This window comes from Geosmithia morbida, assembly GCF_012550715.1.
Source record: "Geosmithia morbida isolate 1262 chromosome Unknown scaffold_10, whole genome shotgun sequence".
Taxonomy (NCBI): Eukaryota; Fungi; Ascomycota; class Sordariomycetes; order Hypocreales; family Bionectriaceae; genus Geosmithia; species Geosmithia morbida.
The window spans coordinates 137,032-155,014 of record NW_023336197.1 but is presented as its reverse complement, the minus strand read 5'-3'; the positions used below and the strand labels follow the sequence as shown (position 1 = coordinate 155,014).

At 53.9% G+C, this 17,983-nt stretch overlaps 6 protein-coding genes across 6 annotated transcripts; 2 read left to right on the top strand and 4 right to left on the bottom strand.

Moving 5' to 3' along the window:
* Window positions 1-439: 439 nt before the first annotated feature.
* GMORB2_1546 (glutamate-1-semialdehyde 2,1-aminomutase) lies at window positions 440-1,882 on the top strand (the record flags this gene model as incomplete). The annotated part of the gene is made up of 2 exons (XM_035463528.1): window positions 440-717; window positions 781-1,882. The coding sequence occupies 2 exons, from the start codon at window positions 440-442 to the stop codon at window positions 1,880-1,882; spliced, it is 1,380 nt and encodes a 459-aa protein (XP_035320359.1).
* A 66-nt stretch (window positions 1,883-1,948) lies between these two features.
* GMORB2_1545 (uncharacterized protein) lies at window positions 1,949-4,146 on the bottom strand (the record flags this gene model as incomplete). The annotated part of the gene is made up of 3 exons (XM_035463527.1): window positions 1,949-2,472; window positions 2,543-3,604; window positions 4,011-4,146. The coding sequence occupies 3 exons, from the start codon at window positions 4,144-4,146 to the stop codon at window positions 1,949-1,951; spliced, it is 1,722 nt and encodes a 573-aa protein (XP_035320358.1).
* Window positions 4,147-4,938: 792 nt separating this feature from the next.
* GMORB2_1544 (uncharacterized protein) lies at window positions 4,939-6,685 on the top strand (the record flags this gene model as incomplete). The annotated part of the gene is made up of 2 exons (XM_035463526.1): window positions 4,939-5,175; window positions 5,252-6,685. 2 exons carry the CDS (start codon window positions 4,939-4,941, stop codon window positions 6,683-6,685), a joined length of 1,671 nt encoding a protein of 556 aa, XP_035320357.1.
* Window positions 6,686-6,820: 135 nt separating this feature from the next.
* Window positions 6,821-8,313, bottom strand: GMORB2_1543 (uncharacterized protein; the record flags this gene model as incomplete). Its single annotated transcript, XM_035463525.1, has 3 exons — window positions 6,821-7,349; window positions 7,441-7,897; window positions 8,097-8,313. The coding sequence occupies 3 exons, from the start codon at window positions 8,311-8,313 to the stop codon at window positions 6,821-6,823; spliced, it is 1,203 nt and encodes a 400-aa protein (XP_035320356.1).
* Window positions 8,314-10,493: 2,180 nt separating this feature from the next.
* GMORB2_1542 (Carboxylesterase type B) lies at window positions 10,494-12,242 on the bottom strand (the record flags this gene model as incomplete). The annotated part of the gene is made up of 1 exon (XM_035463524.1): window positions 10,494-12,242. One exon carries the CDS (start codon window positions 12,240-12,242, stop codon window positions 10,494-10,496), a length of 1,749 nt encoding a protein of 582 aa, XP_035320355.1.
* Window positions 12,243-15,554: 3,312 nt separating this feature from the next.
* On the bottom strand, window positions 15,555-17,024 carry GMORB2_1541 (uncharacterized protein; the record flags this gene model as incomplete). The annotated part of the gene is made up of 1 exon (XM_035463523.1): window positions 15,555-17,024. One exon carries the CDS (start codon window positions 17,022-17,024, stop codon window positions 15,555-15,557), a length of 1,470 nt encoding a protein of 489 aa, XP_035320354.1.
* Window positions 17,025-17,983: the final 959 nt, after the last annotated feature.

The following is a 17,983-nucleotide window of genomic DNA, read 5'->3' as shown; positions in this document are numbered from 1 at the left end:
GGGGGGGGGGGGGGGGGGGGGGGGGGGGGGGGGGGTACGGGGAACGATTGGCCATTAGCGCCGGGCACGTCGGGCTGCTCTGTTGGAGGTGGACATGGGCCTGATATCGCCGAGATTCAGGCGATAAGAGTGAAGCGTGGCGGCCTAACAGGCTCACGAGATCCAATTGATTCATGGATTGAAAAGAGTGCTGGTTGGGTTGATGAAACAAGATAGTACTAGCTGTCTGGAAAAGCGGAGGTTGACATCGAGCTTACATCAACGGGGCATTGATGCACTGCATACGATGGACGAACCCCCGGAGTCACATGTATCTGTGTAACTAAGAGGTTAAACGATAAAAGGGGGGGGACTCTTCTAGTCTGCTTCGATCATCTGACCTGTCCAAGGGAGAAAAACCTCATCACATCTTACTGTCCTAGCAGTATACATCGAGATAATGGCGCCTGTCGCCGTCACGTCGCAGGATGCAGAGGTCCCTCCAGCGTCCAAGTTACCTGCAGTCTCTGCAGCCCCCGCAGATGAGGAAGTCTGCAAGAGGCTCGCATCGGCAGTGGCCCGGTTCACTGAGAGGAACCCGGTCTCCAAGAGACAGTATGAGATAGCCGTCAACAACCTGCCGGGAGGGAACACCCGGACGCTCCTTCACACGTCGCCGTTTCCCCTGGTCATGAAGCGGGGCCGAGGGCCGTTTGTGTGGGATGAGGATGACCACAAGTACGGATTCGATGTATTGACCTCTGTCATAACATTCAAGATGGCTGACGTTGTCTAATGCAGGTACACCGATATGGTGGGCGAACTAACCGCCGGGATCTACGGCCACTCTCACCCAGTGATCCGCGAGGCCATTGTCTCGACCTTTGACAACGTAGGGCTCAACCTAGGTTCTACCATTGTGCAGGAGCAGAAGCACGCCGAGCTCATGTGTTCTCGGTTCACCCTCGAGCGCGTCCGCTTCACAAACTCCGGGACCGAAGCTAATCTCCATGCCCTGAACGCCGCCAAGCACTTTACCGGCAAGACCAAGGTCGTCGTTTTCGATGGCGCCTACCACGGTGCCGTTTTCTCCTTTGGTGACGGCACGGTGGCCCCCAACAACGTTGATAAGGGCGACTGGATCGTCGGCAAGTACAACGACGTGGACGGAGCTAGACATACCATCGAGAACACGCCAGACGTCGCCGCCGTCATGGTCGAGGGTATGCAGGGAGCGGGAGGCTGTATCCTCGGCACGGAAGAGTTCCTCCTGCAGGTCCAAGTCTCAGCCAAAAAGGCAGGCGCCGTCTTCCTCCTGGACGAGGTCATGACATCCAGACTTTCTCCTGGAGGCCTCCAGAGCATTCTGGGCCTCAAGCCTGACTTGACCTCGTTTGGGAAGTACCTTGGTGGAGGGTTTTCTTTTGGGGCTTTTGGCGGACGGGAGGACATCATGGCTGCGTATGACCCACGCACACCCGGTTCCTTGTCCCACTCGGGCACTTTCAACAACAATACCATGACCATGTATGCCGGATACGCTGGGCTGTCAAAGGTTCTCACCCCAGAGGCCAGTGCCGCCTTCAATTCCAAGGGCGAGAAGTACCTCGCCAAGCTTCAGGGGGTCACCAAGGGCACCAAGGCGTCTTTTACGGGACGTGGATCTGTGTGGGCAATCCATTTCTCCGACACAGGAATTCAGGATATCAAGTCCATTGCCGACATCGAGGAGCGGTGGGATCTAAAGGATATCTTCTGGTTTGAAATGACCGAGCTTGGCTTTTGGATCACACGTCGCGGGTCGATCGCTCTCATCCTCGGAACGCCCGACGAGGAGCTCGACCGCTTTGTAGAGTGTGTTACCAAGTTTCTAGAGAAGCACAAGGGCATGATGGCTGTGTAGACAAGGTTTCGTACTCGATTGAAATGCCACTTATCGCTCAACAAAAGAACATTGTGAACAACAGTGTCATGGGGTCATGTTTGTAAAGGGACTAAGTGATGTGAACCCTGACTGTTCCCAGTACATGTTGGACCAGTCCAGCTGGTCATTGAGCATAGCAGCATGAGTCAGGTCCATCCCAGATCCCCAGTCAATACTGCTACACCCGGCAGCTTTATCGGGTTGAGGCTCAGCGGCAGTCATGGCCGACTCGCTGTTTGTGGAATCTTCCCGATGATCCCCTCCGATTGTTCTCTCACCTATTTGAAGTTGCTGTCGTAGATTCTCGGAGGTATCTCTGAACAGTCTGAGTATCATCTCTCCGTTCAGCCAGTACTCCGATAGGGAGTGCAAAATGCCAAGTGCAGAGTCGAATATCGTTTTTGCATTCGCCGACAATATCGGGTTGACCCCCCGCATCTCGGCACTCAGCTGAATTAAGCCTGTAAAGAGGGCATCTACGGCAAAGAAGTTCATATAGCGCAGACGGCCTTGGGCCACAATCGTCTCAAAGAGGGAAGCCATGGTTGTCGCGGCATCAAAGCAGATTTCTGATAGGCACCGTCAGTTCAATAGTATATGTTTGCACCGTGGTCACGGCGTACGGAGGAAAGGGCATACTCATATCATCCTGTTTATTGGCTCCGGGTATCGACGCTGGACGCGGCGGAGGCCTGTGTAAGAGAATCAAAAAGTTATTGTAGTTGATATGAAGGACCGCCTGCCAGAACGATGCATTCTGCTGATCGCCAGCTCGCCTAAGACTAACAGGAAGACGCGATATCCACCTAGCCAACATCCTGTCTGCCTCTACCAGAGCCGCCCTTCTATGAGGGGGGGAGGCTTTCAAGCCATAGGTCCTCTTAACGGCTCTCGATATGACACAACAAAGCTGCGTTTGATGGATCAGAAAATCCGCGTCGACATTTTCCCCCAAGTGGTCAAAGTCTGCGGGACCCAGCTCAGGGACATCACAATCGTCCAGGTTAATGGCCTGGGGACGTCCGTATGACAGTGATACGAGGACGTCAAACTGGAACAAGATCCACCACAGCCTCTTCCAGAGTCTCTTGTCGTGGGCCACTAGAGTGGTGGGACCCGTGTCGCGGTGCATCCCCAGTCCTTGTGCAGTCCTCGCAGCGACGCCCACCCAGTGGTAAGAGTTCGCCCCGATGTCTTCCACGCCTTCGGAGTGCCATGTGAGAAGAAGGGCGGCTTGTACGACGACGTCCCGGTTCCACTCGAATCTGGCGTCGAAGAGCATCTTTGCGCGACGGAAGAAGGCCACCTTCAAATCATCGCGATCCGGTCGGTCTCTCGATACGTGCGCTCCGACTAGGAGGACAGCCTGGAGCACCAACAGACTCGGGGGGTTAGCGGGGTCCTTATTCCGGTACTGTGCCATGAAGATGTCCTCGTCGAGGATCGGGAATCCCGGGTTGACATGTCGGAAATAACTTCCCAGAAGCTCATCGACCAGCTCGGGGGAGGGCATGGTGAAGGCCTCTCGCGGGATCCGGTACAGCTCATGACCGGTGTACTCTCGCGAGATCTGGTTTGCCGGGAAGTGATAGGCGGCCTGGTTGCGTGCACGGTTCCGGAGCAGATAATTGACGTTGGAGTACTCTTGTCCGACGTAGACGATGCTGCCATATAACCTCTCAGCTTTCCCAGAAAGTCGAACTCAAAGGGGGAAAGGCGCCAAGTCTTACCGGACTCCTTTCTGCATCACCCGTTGGTCAATATCTTCTTGTGAGAGCATCTCGACGAGGTGACTCTTCACGTCAACATGGCGTGGCGCATCCTGTACCGATGACAGCGTGGCGGCTGCGCGCCCAACATAGGAGTTCAAGATCCCTTCAGGCTTCTGCGTCGGCGTGTCGGACATCAAAGTTATCGGACTCTGGTTCTTTGGATTTCCGGAAGTTGTCGGGGATGGACATTGTGCTGGTGTTGGCAATATGGATGGGAGAGAGTCTGGTTTTAGAGGCCCTCGCTGCCATGCCAGTTACCTGTTAGTACTGATACTGCATGCATATACGTGTACACATGACTTACATTGCGTCTTCTCTTCTCATGAGGAACACACTGAACGCCAGAAGAGCGGCATCCGGAGCAGGTTTGGCCTGACGCCGCATCGCACCGAACCTGAGATCAGTCTCGTTAATACCATGTCCAGTGATATTAACAAGAGTCTGGCTCCGCTCGTGTTGAAGAACTTCCATGTTTACCTTGCGCATGTGGCACTGAGAGCTACATTGCAGATTCCCCACATTAGTATATGTAATATGTAGGCCGCCATTTCGTTGCGAAGGGTTGAGACTACCATGCCAGCCGTCGGGTTTGCCTCCTCTGTTCAGATCCCATGTTGGCCTGCTGAATCTTGTACTCCGCATTCACGTGGGGACGGATGTCTACGCGGTGCGGAGAGCTCGATCCTTTCCCGTATCGTGCGGAAACTTCTTATCGTCGGGGGAGAAAGAAGTCGACGGCGGGAGTGACGAGCGAGCGCGGACGTCGAACGTACCGGGGATTCGGGAGTGTGATGAACCTGGGCCACGCTGCCATCGATTCTCTTCTTCAATAGCAGCCCGTACAATGAGGGGTGTAGTCCTATAATAATCTGCCGGTTATCATTGATATCAGGACAGTGATACCGAGGGTTGGTCTCTTCAGTCCCTGAATGGACCGGGCGGCGTCTGTAATCGGATTCGGCGTTATAGGCCAATCGGATTACACGAATTTGTATCGCCCACCTGATAAACCAAACCGTCCTCGATCGAAATTCCCATGCTGAGATACGCCATCTTTATCGAGTTCTTCAATAATCCATCAGTCCCTTAGTCTAATTGGTAGGTTGTGTGTGTATGCCCCGAGGAGGGGGGGGGGGGGGGGGGGGGGGGGGGGGGGGGAGGGTCTATAACGTGGTGTATATGAGCGGAAGCCCAGTACTTGAGTGTGTGTAGTCCATGTCCACATCTTATACCCAGGCGCCTATTCAGTTGAATGCGCAAATTATGATGGGTGATATCGAAAAGGTCAGCGCTGTGGTGTCTCGTCACACGTCAGACGAGGCCAATGGAGAGGTTCTTAAGACGACTATTCCTATCGAACAAGGCGAGGAGTATGCCGTCGCCGGTGCTCGTCAGGTAGCACCCTGTGGACAACTTCGCCGGACGTTTGGCACTCGGCATATGCAGATGATTGCGCTGGGTGCCAACATTGGATCGGGAATCTACATCTCCAGTGGAAAGGTTCGTGACTAGATCGTTTCCCGACCGCGATGAACTCCCGGGAAGTTCGTGACTGACTTGGGGAAAAAAAAACCAGGCCCTGCGTTATGGCTCTGCTTCAGGCATGCTCATCGGCTATGGGCTTATCTGTATCATGGCCTTGTTCATGATGAACATCCTAGCCGAGGCGCAATGCCTCTTCCCCACGAGTGGCTCCTTCATCGACCACGCCACGCGCTTCGTGGACCCTGCCCTGGGTTTCGCCATCGGATTCTGCGAATGGTTTGGGGCCTTGACCGTTGTCGCCGCCGAGGGTGCTGTATTTCCTGTGGTGGCCTCTTACTGGACGTCCGAGGTGCCTGATGCCGCATGGTACACCATCTACCTGGTCGTTGTCCTGGGGCAGCACGCCCTGCCAAACTGGGTATTTGCCGAGTTCGAGTTCTTCACGGGAGCCATGAAGGTTACCATCACGTTTGTTGTCCTCTTCGTCATGCTCATCATCTGCTGCGGATTTGGAGGCGATGCCGTTGACCGAGGTTACAACTACGATTCCTTGGTGGCCTTCCCCAACGGATTCAAGGGGGTTGCCATTGTCTTCATCCTGGCCGCCTGGGCTACGGGAGGCCAGGAGATCATCGGCATATCGTCAGGCGAGTCTGCCTTTCCGCGCTGGGAGCTCCCCCGGGCTTGCAGGAACCTCTTTATCCGCATCATCACTATCTATATTTCCGCATGTGTTTACATCACCGTTCTCGTCCCTCACATGGATCCAGCTCTCCTTGCTGACGGGAACCAGCTCGTACGTTCTCCGTTCATCATTGCATTCAACAGGGTCGGGATCAGTGTGCTGCCCGACATTGTCAACGTACTCCTGCTCGTTGGCCTGACCGGCATCGGGTCGGAGTCCATGTTCACGGCATCTCGCATCCAGACGGCCATGGGCCGCATGGGCATGTTCCCTGCAATCTTTGGCAAGGTGGACAGGTTGGGCCGCCCCGTCTACTCCAACATCTGTTGCGCGGTAGTGAGCATCATCATGACTTACATCAACACCTCCACCGGTGGCGCCACGGCTTTCACATGGTTCAGCTCAGTCTCGGCCACGACGACATTCTTTGCATGGCTCACCATCCCCATCACCAACTGGTGCATGCATCGCGCTCTCGAGGCCCAGAACGATCCCGCCCTACAGTTGCCCCACGCCTTCCGGCTTCGCTGGTTTCCTCTTGCACCTGCTTTTCTGTTCCTCGCTACGCTCTTCACCTTCGCCTGCACCATCTATACTTCTGCCAGCCCGATTGGCAGCCCGCCGAGTGCCGAAGCATTCTTTGAGACGATGCTCTGTATGCCACTGTTCTTCACGGCCTTTATCGGATATAAATTTTACTTCCGTACAAGGTTCCAGAACCCAAAGATGGCTGACCTCTTGAGTGGACGACGCTATCTAACGGAGGAGGAACTTTCTGCCTTGGATGACTACCATTCTAAGCCTCTCTGGCGAAGGATTCTCACGTATCTCACGCTCTAGGGGTAACAATCTCAGTCCGCCGGGTCACTAGCGTGTATATTAAGAATCAATTCAAGTGCGTTGCGTATCGGTATCTCTCCAACTGAAAACCTCGAACCCCCCCCGAGGAATGTTCTGTTTTGAATCTGCAGCCTCCTAACCGCCGCATCCCTTGTTTTCGGATTCCTGCATGCTGCTGGCAACCCCATCCTTAGTTTCGGAGCCGTGAATCTGGTCATTGTGGTACTGGATTCGGATATCGGTAGTACATAAAATCCCACTGTGGCCCATGATGCCATCCTCAGATCCCGCAGAGCTGATGCTGCGAACGTCGGCGAGTTGCTGGCGGAACTTCCGGCCGACCGGATCAAGATGAATTCCAACATTTCCGTGGTCGGGGGCAGGCTGCGAGCCGGTGTCGTCGCTTTGATTCTCGAAGGATGCCTTGCTCTCGACCGGTGCACCATTACCCTGACTGCGCCGGCTACTGTCGCCGGCGAAACAGTGGGGTAGACAGTCTCGGAGCAGGGTATGCAACGCGGGTGCTGAGGCTGATATGATGGCAACATTGACCTCGACGGTATTCAACGTGATGGCGATACTATGATAACGGTCACCAATTTCCTCGGGAAAGTAAAGTAGCTTGACAACGTTCAGAAGGCGCACTATTCCTATGACCGTCACGCTGGTGGTACAAGGTCAGCTGGCCGTGGCCTCTCTCTCCCCCTGCTCTTCTTCTCTTTCTTCGGCAACGTGGGAGACCTTTGGATACTTACATGATACCGAGTAGGAAGAAGCCCATCGCAGCCATCTTGGTTGTCCAGGGCATATTGAGACGCATGAATATCCAGACAGGGAGAGCCGCAATGACGATATCTGTCAGGAGTGTAATGGATGAGCTTATAATGTGGAACGAGTTGCCGATGCATCTCGTGTCGGGGTCTGCTCTCAAGGTCTGGTCCCAGTTCGCCTTGACGGGAAGACACTGAAAAATGGCAACGAGGAAGACGGCAACACACTGGAGAGCGTTGAAGGCGTTTAGAAACTCAATAGCCCAGCGAACCCGCGTCGACTGCTCCACTAGTCGCAGCAGGAAGACCAGAATCGAGGCCTTAACCAGGGCAAGGACAGGGTTGTAGAGTATCTGCGCCATGTAGAACCACCACAAGCCCGGTTGGGGGTCGAATTCTGGCACATCCTTTGCTTTCCACCCGAAGTAGTTCAACTTGATGTCTGTCGACACGAATCAGAACACAACCATCATCTTCAAAGGTCCAATCCCAGCCACCGTTCCCTGACTGGAAACGGGGTGGAAGTTTTGTATGTGCACTCACAAAGGTAGAATGGAGGTAACATGAGACAGGAACACAGCATAGCCACGGTCATCAATACATCATCTAGGAGATGTCTTGTCAGCTATCATTTTTTTCACCGTCCGGGATCGGCGCGGGGTAGGAAGAAAGCAGGAGTAAGTAAAAGCACGTACCGATACCCCATGTGTGCAGTCGGATTCTCGAATATACCCGAAGGCAATAGACGAAGAAAGCCAGACCGGTAAAGAAAACGATGATGAAGAGTGCAAATGCTTGCAAGGGAGGCGTCGGGATCGAGGACACGTCAGGCCCAATGGGCCGTCTCACCTCCAACATGAAGGTGCGTGAACTAGATCAAGCGATTGCGCATACGCAAAACCACCAAGACCAGCAGTATGAGTGCATAGGGTTTACGCGCGGGTGAGACATGATCTATACCTTTGGTTCAGGGGTCGGGAACACAGAGAAAAATAAAAACAACTTTATTATTTCGGTAAAATTGACCGACACGTGTGCTACAGCGTATAGTATGGCTGCCGGGTTTCAGGTAGGAGGCTGGCATATAGTCTCAATTTGCCATCCTGGGCTACATATACGTGTTCAAGACTATAGGAAGGGGATAGGGGATAGACATTGATCGTAGACCCTACGAGTGGGTGTGATAGTAATGTTTATGCACCCTACCATTACGGTTCCAGTTCGCAGGGCTGGATACGAGACGGCTACTACTTATTGCTATATAAACTAGCCAACTGCCGGGATGACGATACGAATCCGTGCATAATAGCAGCTGACACATGCAGGCAGACCCCGCGTACGTGGTAATGTTATGCTGGTCAAGTCTGCCTACCGCCTCGATGGACCTTGCAACTGAAGTCAAGTCAGGGCCTTCTCCACATTGTCATCATTGTTACTCGTGATGATACGGAGTAGTACTCCGTACAAGTACAGGGATCAACAAGATAGGACCTGCTAGTATCAGTCATATACTCGAGCTGTACTGTGATATATGTAGGGCCCTGACATGTTATAGCCAAGATAAGTCACGAGGTTGGAAAGAGACATGGCATAAGTAACACTTACGCAACGCTCCTCCCTCTATCTAATAATATATGTACAGGCCTAGAATCCTATAAGTACCTCTACTATAGATATTCTCATTATAAAGGATACCATATACTCCCACAATATACCGTCATCAATATCTCCTATTGTCAGTCCCATCATAAAGTGATAAGTCATGCACTTACATTGCAATTACCGAGTAAATCTCGCTTATCAGTGTGCACGGTCTCTTCTTGTGTCCCTTCTTCCTTCTCTCCTATAGTGATAACCGATTGATCATGAACAAAGGAAAATCTGTATTTGGCATCCGTCTGGTGTTATGTGCCTCAGATCGGTAGCATCGGCCTGACATGAGAAGGATTCAATTTCTGTGGATGTATGCCACATTTCCAGCCTGGTTGACAAGACGCTAAATAGGAAAGCTGGTCTGAGGATAAGTGAACGTGTCGTGTCTTTCCTGGAACCGTCAACATCCCTCATCAAAGCTTTTGTATGGCTTAGTTGAGATGGGCCGTATGCCCCCGGCCGCTCCTAATGGAAAGGATCCTTGAAATCGTCGGTATTGACCATGTCTACCTTGGACGCGGATACGAACAACCCTATGTTACACATCAGTACAGTCCAGTTGCCCATTCATGAACGGGTAACACTACAACGCTGGGCTTAACTTCACAAGCTTGCAAGCCCATATCTTCTACATGAAGGCCACTGGCCATGAAAAGGACGGTCGGCTTTCGATACTAAGCGTCCTCGCTGTTACCAATACCTGGAACGGCTGATCCGACATTATATTCGGATCTCACTACGTCGCGTGCCGAATGAAGCCCTTCTCTGCCATCACATGTCAGGTTCCTGAAAGATGGAACTCACGACTCTGGGAGGCCTCCCAGCTGTATACAGAGTTTACTATACGCAAGCCCTGCATGAGAATGCCTTGATGCATGCACGTCGTCAGACAAGGTCCTCAAGGATGTAACAACAACGCCTTCCGGCATGAAAGCCAAGAGCCCAGCAAGGTAACTTTATCGAAGAGTGGTTGCTGTTCAGAAGCTATACAAACGTTCAGTCAAACGAAGCGGTGATGGAAACATGAATGCACAACAGACTAACCTCGTTCATGTCTAGTGTAAATACAGAAGGGTTGACATGGATTAGAAAGTGGTCTAGGGTAGTGAAATAAAAGTATCATGGTGATGCTTCAATTATTGCAACGTAGAGATCTGATTAAATAGCATTGGTCTGCGCATGTAGAGACATGAACATCTAGAAGGAGAATATAATACAGGAATATACATACATGCATACATATATATGTATATATGCGTGTGTATGTATCGCAATGCCAGGTAACCATCGCCATTGGCAGATTAAAGTCGAACATGGAGTAAATCATACATGTGAAGTCACAAGGTATAGTCTTGATATATCAATGGTACCTCTGACCGAGCAAATCAAATATGCAGTTCGGCCGCATTCTCAGAAATGATGCGGGCCGAGTCTTCCCTGAAATCGTCATCCAGATAACCGACCTTGACCAGGTTCTCGAACCACAGGAGCTCTCGGTTCTCGGACCACTGGGGCCAGTGGGGGTGGTCATCGTTGCCGACGTTGGGGTCGAGATTGTTGATGAAGTTGTAGTAGTAGGTGCGGTGAGCCATGCCGGCGGGGTCGGGGATGGCGTTGAAGAAAAACTGAGCGATGTCGGACGCGTGACAGGTCCCGATGACGGGCGTGTTGTGGTAGTACGAGGCGAGGTACGACCAGGCAGGGGTTTCGGGGTTCGCGCTGGTGGCGAGGTCGAGGAAATAGCGACGGGTGAGGGTGAAGACGAGATCGCCCAATATGGCGGCGAGACGCTTGAATCCGGGGTACAGCTCGTTGAGAATTCCGGTGCGGAAGGGGCTGCCCATAGCCTTGGTGTCCTCGTAGGAGCTGACCAGCGCCGTGAGGGTCTCGTCGCTGGCGCCGTGGAAGTAATTCGTGGACAGGTAGTCGACGATGTCCTCGTCGGTCTTGGTGGTGTTGGACTGGAACAGGGACAGGATGGTGCCCTCGTCCTCCTGGTCGCCGATGATCATGGGAACGGCGTGGTAGCGCCCCGAGCTGGCGAGCACGTCGGGGCTGTCGGGCAGCACGCGGCCGTCCGGTCGGGGCAGGAAGGACAGGGCGACGGACGAGTAGCCGATGAAGGCAGGGAGCGTGTTGATGGCGTCCATGAGGGTGTCGTAGTCGACGTCTCGCAGACACTCGAGGGTGTCGTCTGCGCCGGAGCACCCGGCCGCCTCGACTACGGTGTCGTACACGGCCTGGCCCTTGGGGCCGTCGACGGGCTCGGCGGGGATTATGCTGCCCGAGTTCATGATGGCACCGCGGAAGAGGGGCTTGCCCTTGTAGCTGACGTCGCCGCCGTACAGGGCCATCTGGTCGAAGACGGAGATGGAGCCGGCCGACTCGCCCCAGATGGTGACCTTTGTCGGGTCGCCGCCGAACGAAGCGATGTTGTCAGCCACCCACTCGAGGCCCATGCGCTGATCCAGCAGGCCGAGGTTGGCGCTGCCGTCGGCGAGGACCTCGGCTCCGGGGAGGAAGCCCCAGCCGGCGACGCGGTAGTTGACGGCCACGAAGATGAAGGGCTGGCCCTGACGGCTGGCCTGCCTCAGCATCGAGGCGGCGTCGTAGACGTTTGTGCTGCCCAGCTCAAAAGCCCCGCCATACATCCAGTACAGAACCGGGAGGTCGTCGCCCTCCTTGGCGTCTGACGGCCGCTGCACCGTCACGCTGAGGCAATCCTCCTGGCCCTGGATCGGGTCGGTCAGGGGCTTGAAGAGGGGCAGCTGCAGCGCAAACGACCCGATCTTGGATATGATGTCGTCGGACGAGCTGGACAGGAGCATCTGCGGACAGCTGGGCGCGATGCCCTTGGCGTCAAAGTTGTCAAGCTTGGTCTGGAGGCGCTTGGGCGGCTTGAGCCGCTGCTTACCGGCGGGGGACTCGGCGTAGGGGATGCCGCGGAAGGAGTCGACGCCTAGGAGACGAGCCCCGACAATGGTCCCGGCCGGCGTGTCTACCGTGGTCGATAGGATGTCCCGACCTTCCAGTTCGGGAGAGTCCGCAGTGGTATCCGGTCCCGCGGCCGGGAAGGCCCCGGCACCGGCCACGGCAACGGCTCCGAGCACCCAAAGACTGCGCATCAGCTTCATCGGCGCGAAAGAGAGGATGGCGAATCGGTGTGTGTATCACTATAAGCCGACACACGACAATCCCAAGAAGAATTCTGAAGGGTGAATAAGACACACGGGGAGGGGATATACAAGTACCAGAATTTGTTGAGCAGCTAGTATTATACTCTCATTTATACCGGTGGGGTTGTTGTATGGGTCGAATCCCATCCCAGACCAAATCCCCAGGAGCGGGTGGGCCTCTGAATGGTACTTGTCCCTCTCGATGCCGACTAGTAGCTTCCTCCCCTGACTTTAACCCTCTCTGAACAAAGCATGAACAAGCCCCATGACGCTTGATGAGCAGCAGGGACGCACAAGCACACGAACGGCGATGGGCCGTGACCTTGTGAACTCTAGACCGAAGGAACGCAAAGATCAGGCTACGCCGGTATTGATCATTGCTAAAAACTCGATATTCCACGCATGGGAAAACCAGACAGTTCAGTCTCTGCCGGCGGGATGGAAGATCCTAGGGAAAGCAGTGTGGGGACAGTGGCATATGCAAGGGCACAGAAAGAACGGGGAAACCTCAGGACGAGAGGACACGGTACAGGGAGATGGAGTACAATGAGCGGATTAGATTGTGGAAGAGGAAAGCTGAGGCTTGCGCTTGACCAGACCGGACAGGAAGAGGCTTGGCGACCATGATACAATTCCTCAGGTCAAGAGGCGTCGCAGTGGCTTACATGCTCAGGTAGATGGGTGTCGAAGAGCATCATATCATATATGAGAGGCCCGTGGGTCGTGGGTTAGGTTAGGACGTCGTTCCGCTACGCTATAATACTTGAGGGTTTCTGTACGGAGTATACTACCCGAATAGGGAGGGGAGGGGAGTCTCTGCCCTTTCCCACTCAACCCTGCAGTATACAATGTACACTTACGCTCATCATTTAGTAACATGGCTTGGCCACCAGCAATGACTCGGAGTCTCGGCCCCCCCAGGTCATCTGCCCAAGTCCACGGTGGCATTGGAAAGAGGCACATCTTGCGGGGTGTGTTATATTATAGGTAATAATGATATATATCCCTGCCTAAGCCTAGTAAAAACGCGAAACATTGCTGAACCATGTGCAGACGATCTCATGCGTTCATGAGCAGTTTCCCCCTGCTCATCCGTTCACCTGATCTCGATCAAGTCATCAGCAGTTGGACAAGGCTGTGACAGGGAAGAACGGGTCACTTCAACTCGTTATTATTACTAGCTAGTTGCTGTCCCGAGTAGCTGACAGCGCCCGCTTTTCACCACGCTGGCCATCACATTCTCTATCCCAGTGAGGAAAGTGGAACAAGGGAAGGAGAAAAAGAAAGAAGAAAAAAAAGAAAAAAAGAAAAAAACGCTCATCTCGTCTGTTGTTCTCGGTACTAATAACAATACATGGTACTTCGTAGCTAACATATTAGCGGACCACACTAATAAGTAGGCCGGTTGGGGCCTAGTACATATACGGATTTTCAAGGGTGCCTTCTCTTCTTTCCACGGAACGGTAGTCATGATTGTATCGGTAATTGTTGGGGACAATATGCAAGCACCATACTCGTACTTTCATGCTGCAAAGGACGTTATCGCATCGTCGTGCTTGTACCGGTCTTGCCGTTCCTAGCTGTGTATCAGCTGTCTCAGACTGGCTACCGCACGTCACTTGGCAAGGTAGAAACATGACCCGGGAAACGATATACCGGCTTTTTATGGGGACATGGCACAGAAGAAGAAGACAGAAGAAAAAAAACAGAAAAGAAGAAGGATGAAAGGAGCGGCTGCCGGACTAGCTCCGTGCTGTTACATGTTACCTCCCAGACTCCGGAGAAGATTGATATTGCGAGCGGGGCCCAGCTTCATGCCTAACCCACGAGCCAAGCCTTTCAACATATTAATACATGATCCGCGGGCCACGCACGGCCTGTTGGTTGACTCAAAGGCTTGATGATCCATGTGTGCGGTAATATTGTGGTTTCCTCGGTCTCGGTTTCTGTTTGAGAGTGCGAGCATGACAGAGTAGTAGTGTCATGGGAGTGATGAGTTAGCAAAGTGCAACTCCTAGCATGCAATGTAGCATTCTTTTTTCTGGGCTATTAATACCGAACTGCTCTTCCGTATCAGACTCTTGTTGTTGAGTGCATGTACATGTAAATCATGACCTCCAATTGATACTACACCACTGATGAGGAGGGGAAGCTCGGAATCCACAGCCAGGACGGAGATATGTGCTCCATGGCCGATGCGACGAGATGAACAGACAAAAAAGACTGCGTGATAACAGAGCAAAGCTAAATAGCCTCATCAGCAATGTCAAGACAAGCCTTCATCATCGTGCATCATACAATGCATTTCAGAAAAGACGGGGTAATAAGCCACGGCATATGCAGTGTACGAGGAACCAACGTACATCGCTCGAGTGGTAATACTGTCCGACGCCATCCAAAGATGTTGCAGCACGTCGCATTTATATCTATTTCATCCTGTACGGAGCACTCCTCCATAGAGAGACTTGATAATAATACTACATATAAAGAAGAGTAGAACAAGAAGAAGAAAAAGGAGCGCAGACGAGAGTTTCCGGGTGGAATCAGATAGATGATAGATAAACCCGTCGGATCTATCCACATCTGACAGGGCATCGAAATAAAATACAACAAGAGAATCAGCAGCGATCAACGCATGCCTGCTCGCGGGGTTTGTGGGCAGCGAATTCGGTTTCCTTTCCTTCCATGGAGAAGAGACGAGGTCATCCAAGATTGGGAAAAGCGGGAATACATAGACACATGGAACAATAAGACCTGCGCTTTTGGCACATGCAGGATCTACTATCAATAGTCATGATACCGTCGACAGACAAAACAGGACAGATCGAAAGGGTATTCTATCAAGAAAGAAGAAGAGAGAAGAAAAGAAAAGGAAAAAGGAAAAAAGAGATAAGATACACGAAAGGATAAGAATATCGCCCATATCATAGAGCCATACATCGTGATGCGCTGTGTCGCTGAAGACGCCGTCGGTTCTGTCTCGGCCCGGCTAACTGCCCGTCGAAGATGCATACACAGACTCCCCGGTGTGAAAACTCCCCTCTACATTCCACCACCACGAGAGGAGCAAAGAGAGATCGACACAATATGATGGATAGAGATAGATGCAGTGCGTAGACTACGTGGCTCATGCGCGTGCAGGAAGGGCTGATCAGTCGGCAGGTCCAGACCAGCTGCTCATCGTGTGTGGAGCAGGAAGAAAATCGATGGCTCGTGAGACGGAGAAGATGAAGAAGGTGGCGGGGTACAGTATATCTGCGGCGTGGCGCATCAGATGACAACGCCTACTATGCTGCCTTCGCTTAGACAACGCTTCTTCGAGGAAAAGGTGGGCTCGTCGGCACCGTCACCACCATCCGAGTCGTCGCTCGAATCGCCGTCAAAGGTGCCGTTGTGAACGACCTCGCTCAGAGCTTCGCGCTTGCGCTTCGTCGAGGTGACAATTCTGGAGGATGACTCGACCGTCTCGGCGTCCGTCTCCGTCTCCATCTCCGTCTCGTCACCCCACATCTCCATGTCGTTCGGGTCAAAGGGGCCGACGACCTCCTCGCCCAGAGCTCTGCCCATCCTCTCGCGCAGGCCGACGATGGGCCAGGCGGGGACTCTGGTGTACTGGATATCCATGCCTGCGCTCGAGCCGCCGTCGGCAGGGTGGCTGAAGGGGTCGTGGAAGCGCTGCAGGAAGGCTGCCGTCACGATGGCCGTGTAGACGATGAACTCGCAGGTCTCGCTGTCCTGCGTGAGGACGCGCAGCTTGATGTCGTGGAACTCTGGTCGTGGCGACAGGCGTCGTTGCTGAGACGTCGGCCTGGCCTGCCGTAGGCGGTAGGGGTGGCTTGGGAGACTGGGCGTGTCGTAAAAGTACTTTTGGGCCATGGCGAGGAAGATGCCAATCATGTGAGGGTCCTGGTCGTCGTCGGCGGGGACGAGCATCTTGGACCGCAGCTTCTGGAGGCGCAAGACGGGCTCGTTCCCGCTGCTATAAGGGCCGGGGGATATTCGAAATATGTTTCTGCGCATGGATGCGAGCTGCGACTTGCCTAGGTAGCACATCATGGGTATGCGGCGCTGCGGTACGGATATGCTCTCGGGCCCGGGCACCGGGGTCGAGCTTGGAGTGCACGAGTCGGCGCGATCGGACGAGTCCAATGACTCGGACGGCGTGGGACCGGGGCCGGTGGCGGCGACAGGCGCGTATTCCCACATGACCTGCGCCCGGACGGCCTCGTAGTAGACGTGGTCGCCAAAGTGGAGGTGAAAGGTAGGCAGGTGGCGGGGTGTGCGGAATGCATTGGGCCACAAGGTCTCGAGAACCTTCTTGACGGCGTTGGTAGTCGGCCCGTGATGGGGGGAAGATGGGAGGAGGAGCTCGGTGAGGGCATCGCTGAGCGTGACGACCGACGGCGACGGGCGCATGTGGTTCTTGGACGGCGCGGTGTCTGTGCTGCTATCGTGGTGCGGTGTCGGCGTGTCGCACGGCTCCAGCTCACGGAAGCGCACGTCCAGCAGTCTCGAGTGCACGTCTGTCCAGAAGAGCGGGCGCACAAAGAGTGAGGTTCCCGCATGCTCGTGCATCAGGTCGTAGAGAGAGTTCCGTGCCGGGCGGCGGGGGGGCCGCCTCCTGCGGCACCGCTTAGTCGGTGGCGGCGCCGACGATGATGCCGACTGCCAACCGTGCAGGTGCTGCTCGCGGAGGAGTGCCGGGTCAATCGGCACCTGTGTACCAGGCGGTGCCGACATGTTGGTGGATGCGATCTGATGTGCGCCGAAATCGTAAGGGGTCGCGTCAGCGGGTGAGGAGGGGGGAGTCGACTTCTTATAAGGATCAGTCAGAGTCGAGTGAGAATGCCTTCAAGGCAGCAGCAGCAGCAGTGGGGTGTGGGTTGGCAACGACTCCCGCGACTAATCTAGTCGATGACAGCCGGCTCTTTGTTCCTGATATAGACTGAGCAGCTTGGTGACGCGTGACAAGGAGAGGCCCCGCCGCCCCCCCTGTCGCCTGATGTGCCTACTCCGTTATGGAGTAGTAGCACGACGCGCGCGCAGGATAACACTTGCGACGGAGGGCAAAGAGAACAATCAATAAGCTGATGCTGCTGCTGCTGCTGATGTAGTGTGGCGCAAGCGTAGCGGCGGGAGGAGCATGGAGCCAGATGGAAAGAGAGGCGAAAAGAAAAGGGAACAGAGAAACTATATCACGGGGAGGGATACGGAAGGAAGCAGAAACAGTGCGGAAGATGAAGAGGGAGAGAGGCTCAGACAAAGAGGCGTGAATGGATGGTCAAGTAATAGTAATACGTGGCTACGTAACACCACAGGCAAGCAAGATACGCTGCAGATGAAGGCTGTGGGTGAGTTTCGCTAGCCGCCCTCGCTTCAGTCATTGATATCGGGGCGGGCTTGTACGCATTCTGGCAATATTTGGGGTCCAATACAAAGGTCACAAGTGTCTATATGCACTGTACGATGTGTAGTTAACAGTCAAGGGTCGGTCCAATAATAAAGCATCACATTCGAAATATTGCCTGTCAAGGGCAATCGTCCCTGTCCCATCTCCCTCTCTCCATCGGCCATGATTTCCCTCCTAGCATAAGTACGAGTACAGACTACTGCAGTTCCCATCGCCAAAGCGAATGGAGCGCGTCGCTCTCTCCCGCCACTGCCTTGTTAGGAGTCACAAGCCAATTATGCGTGGTCAC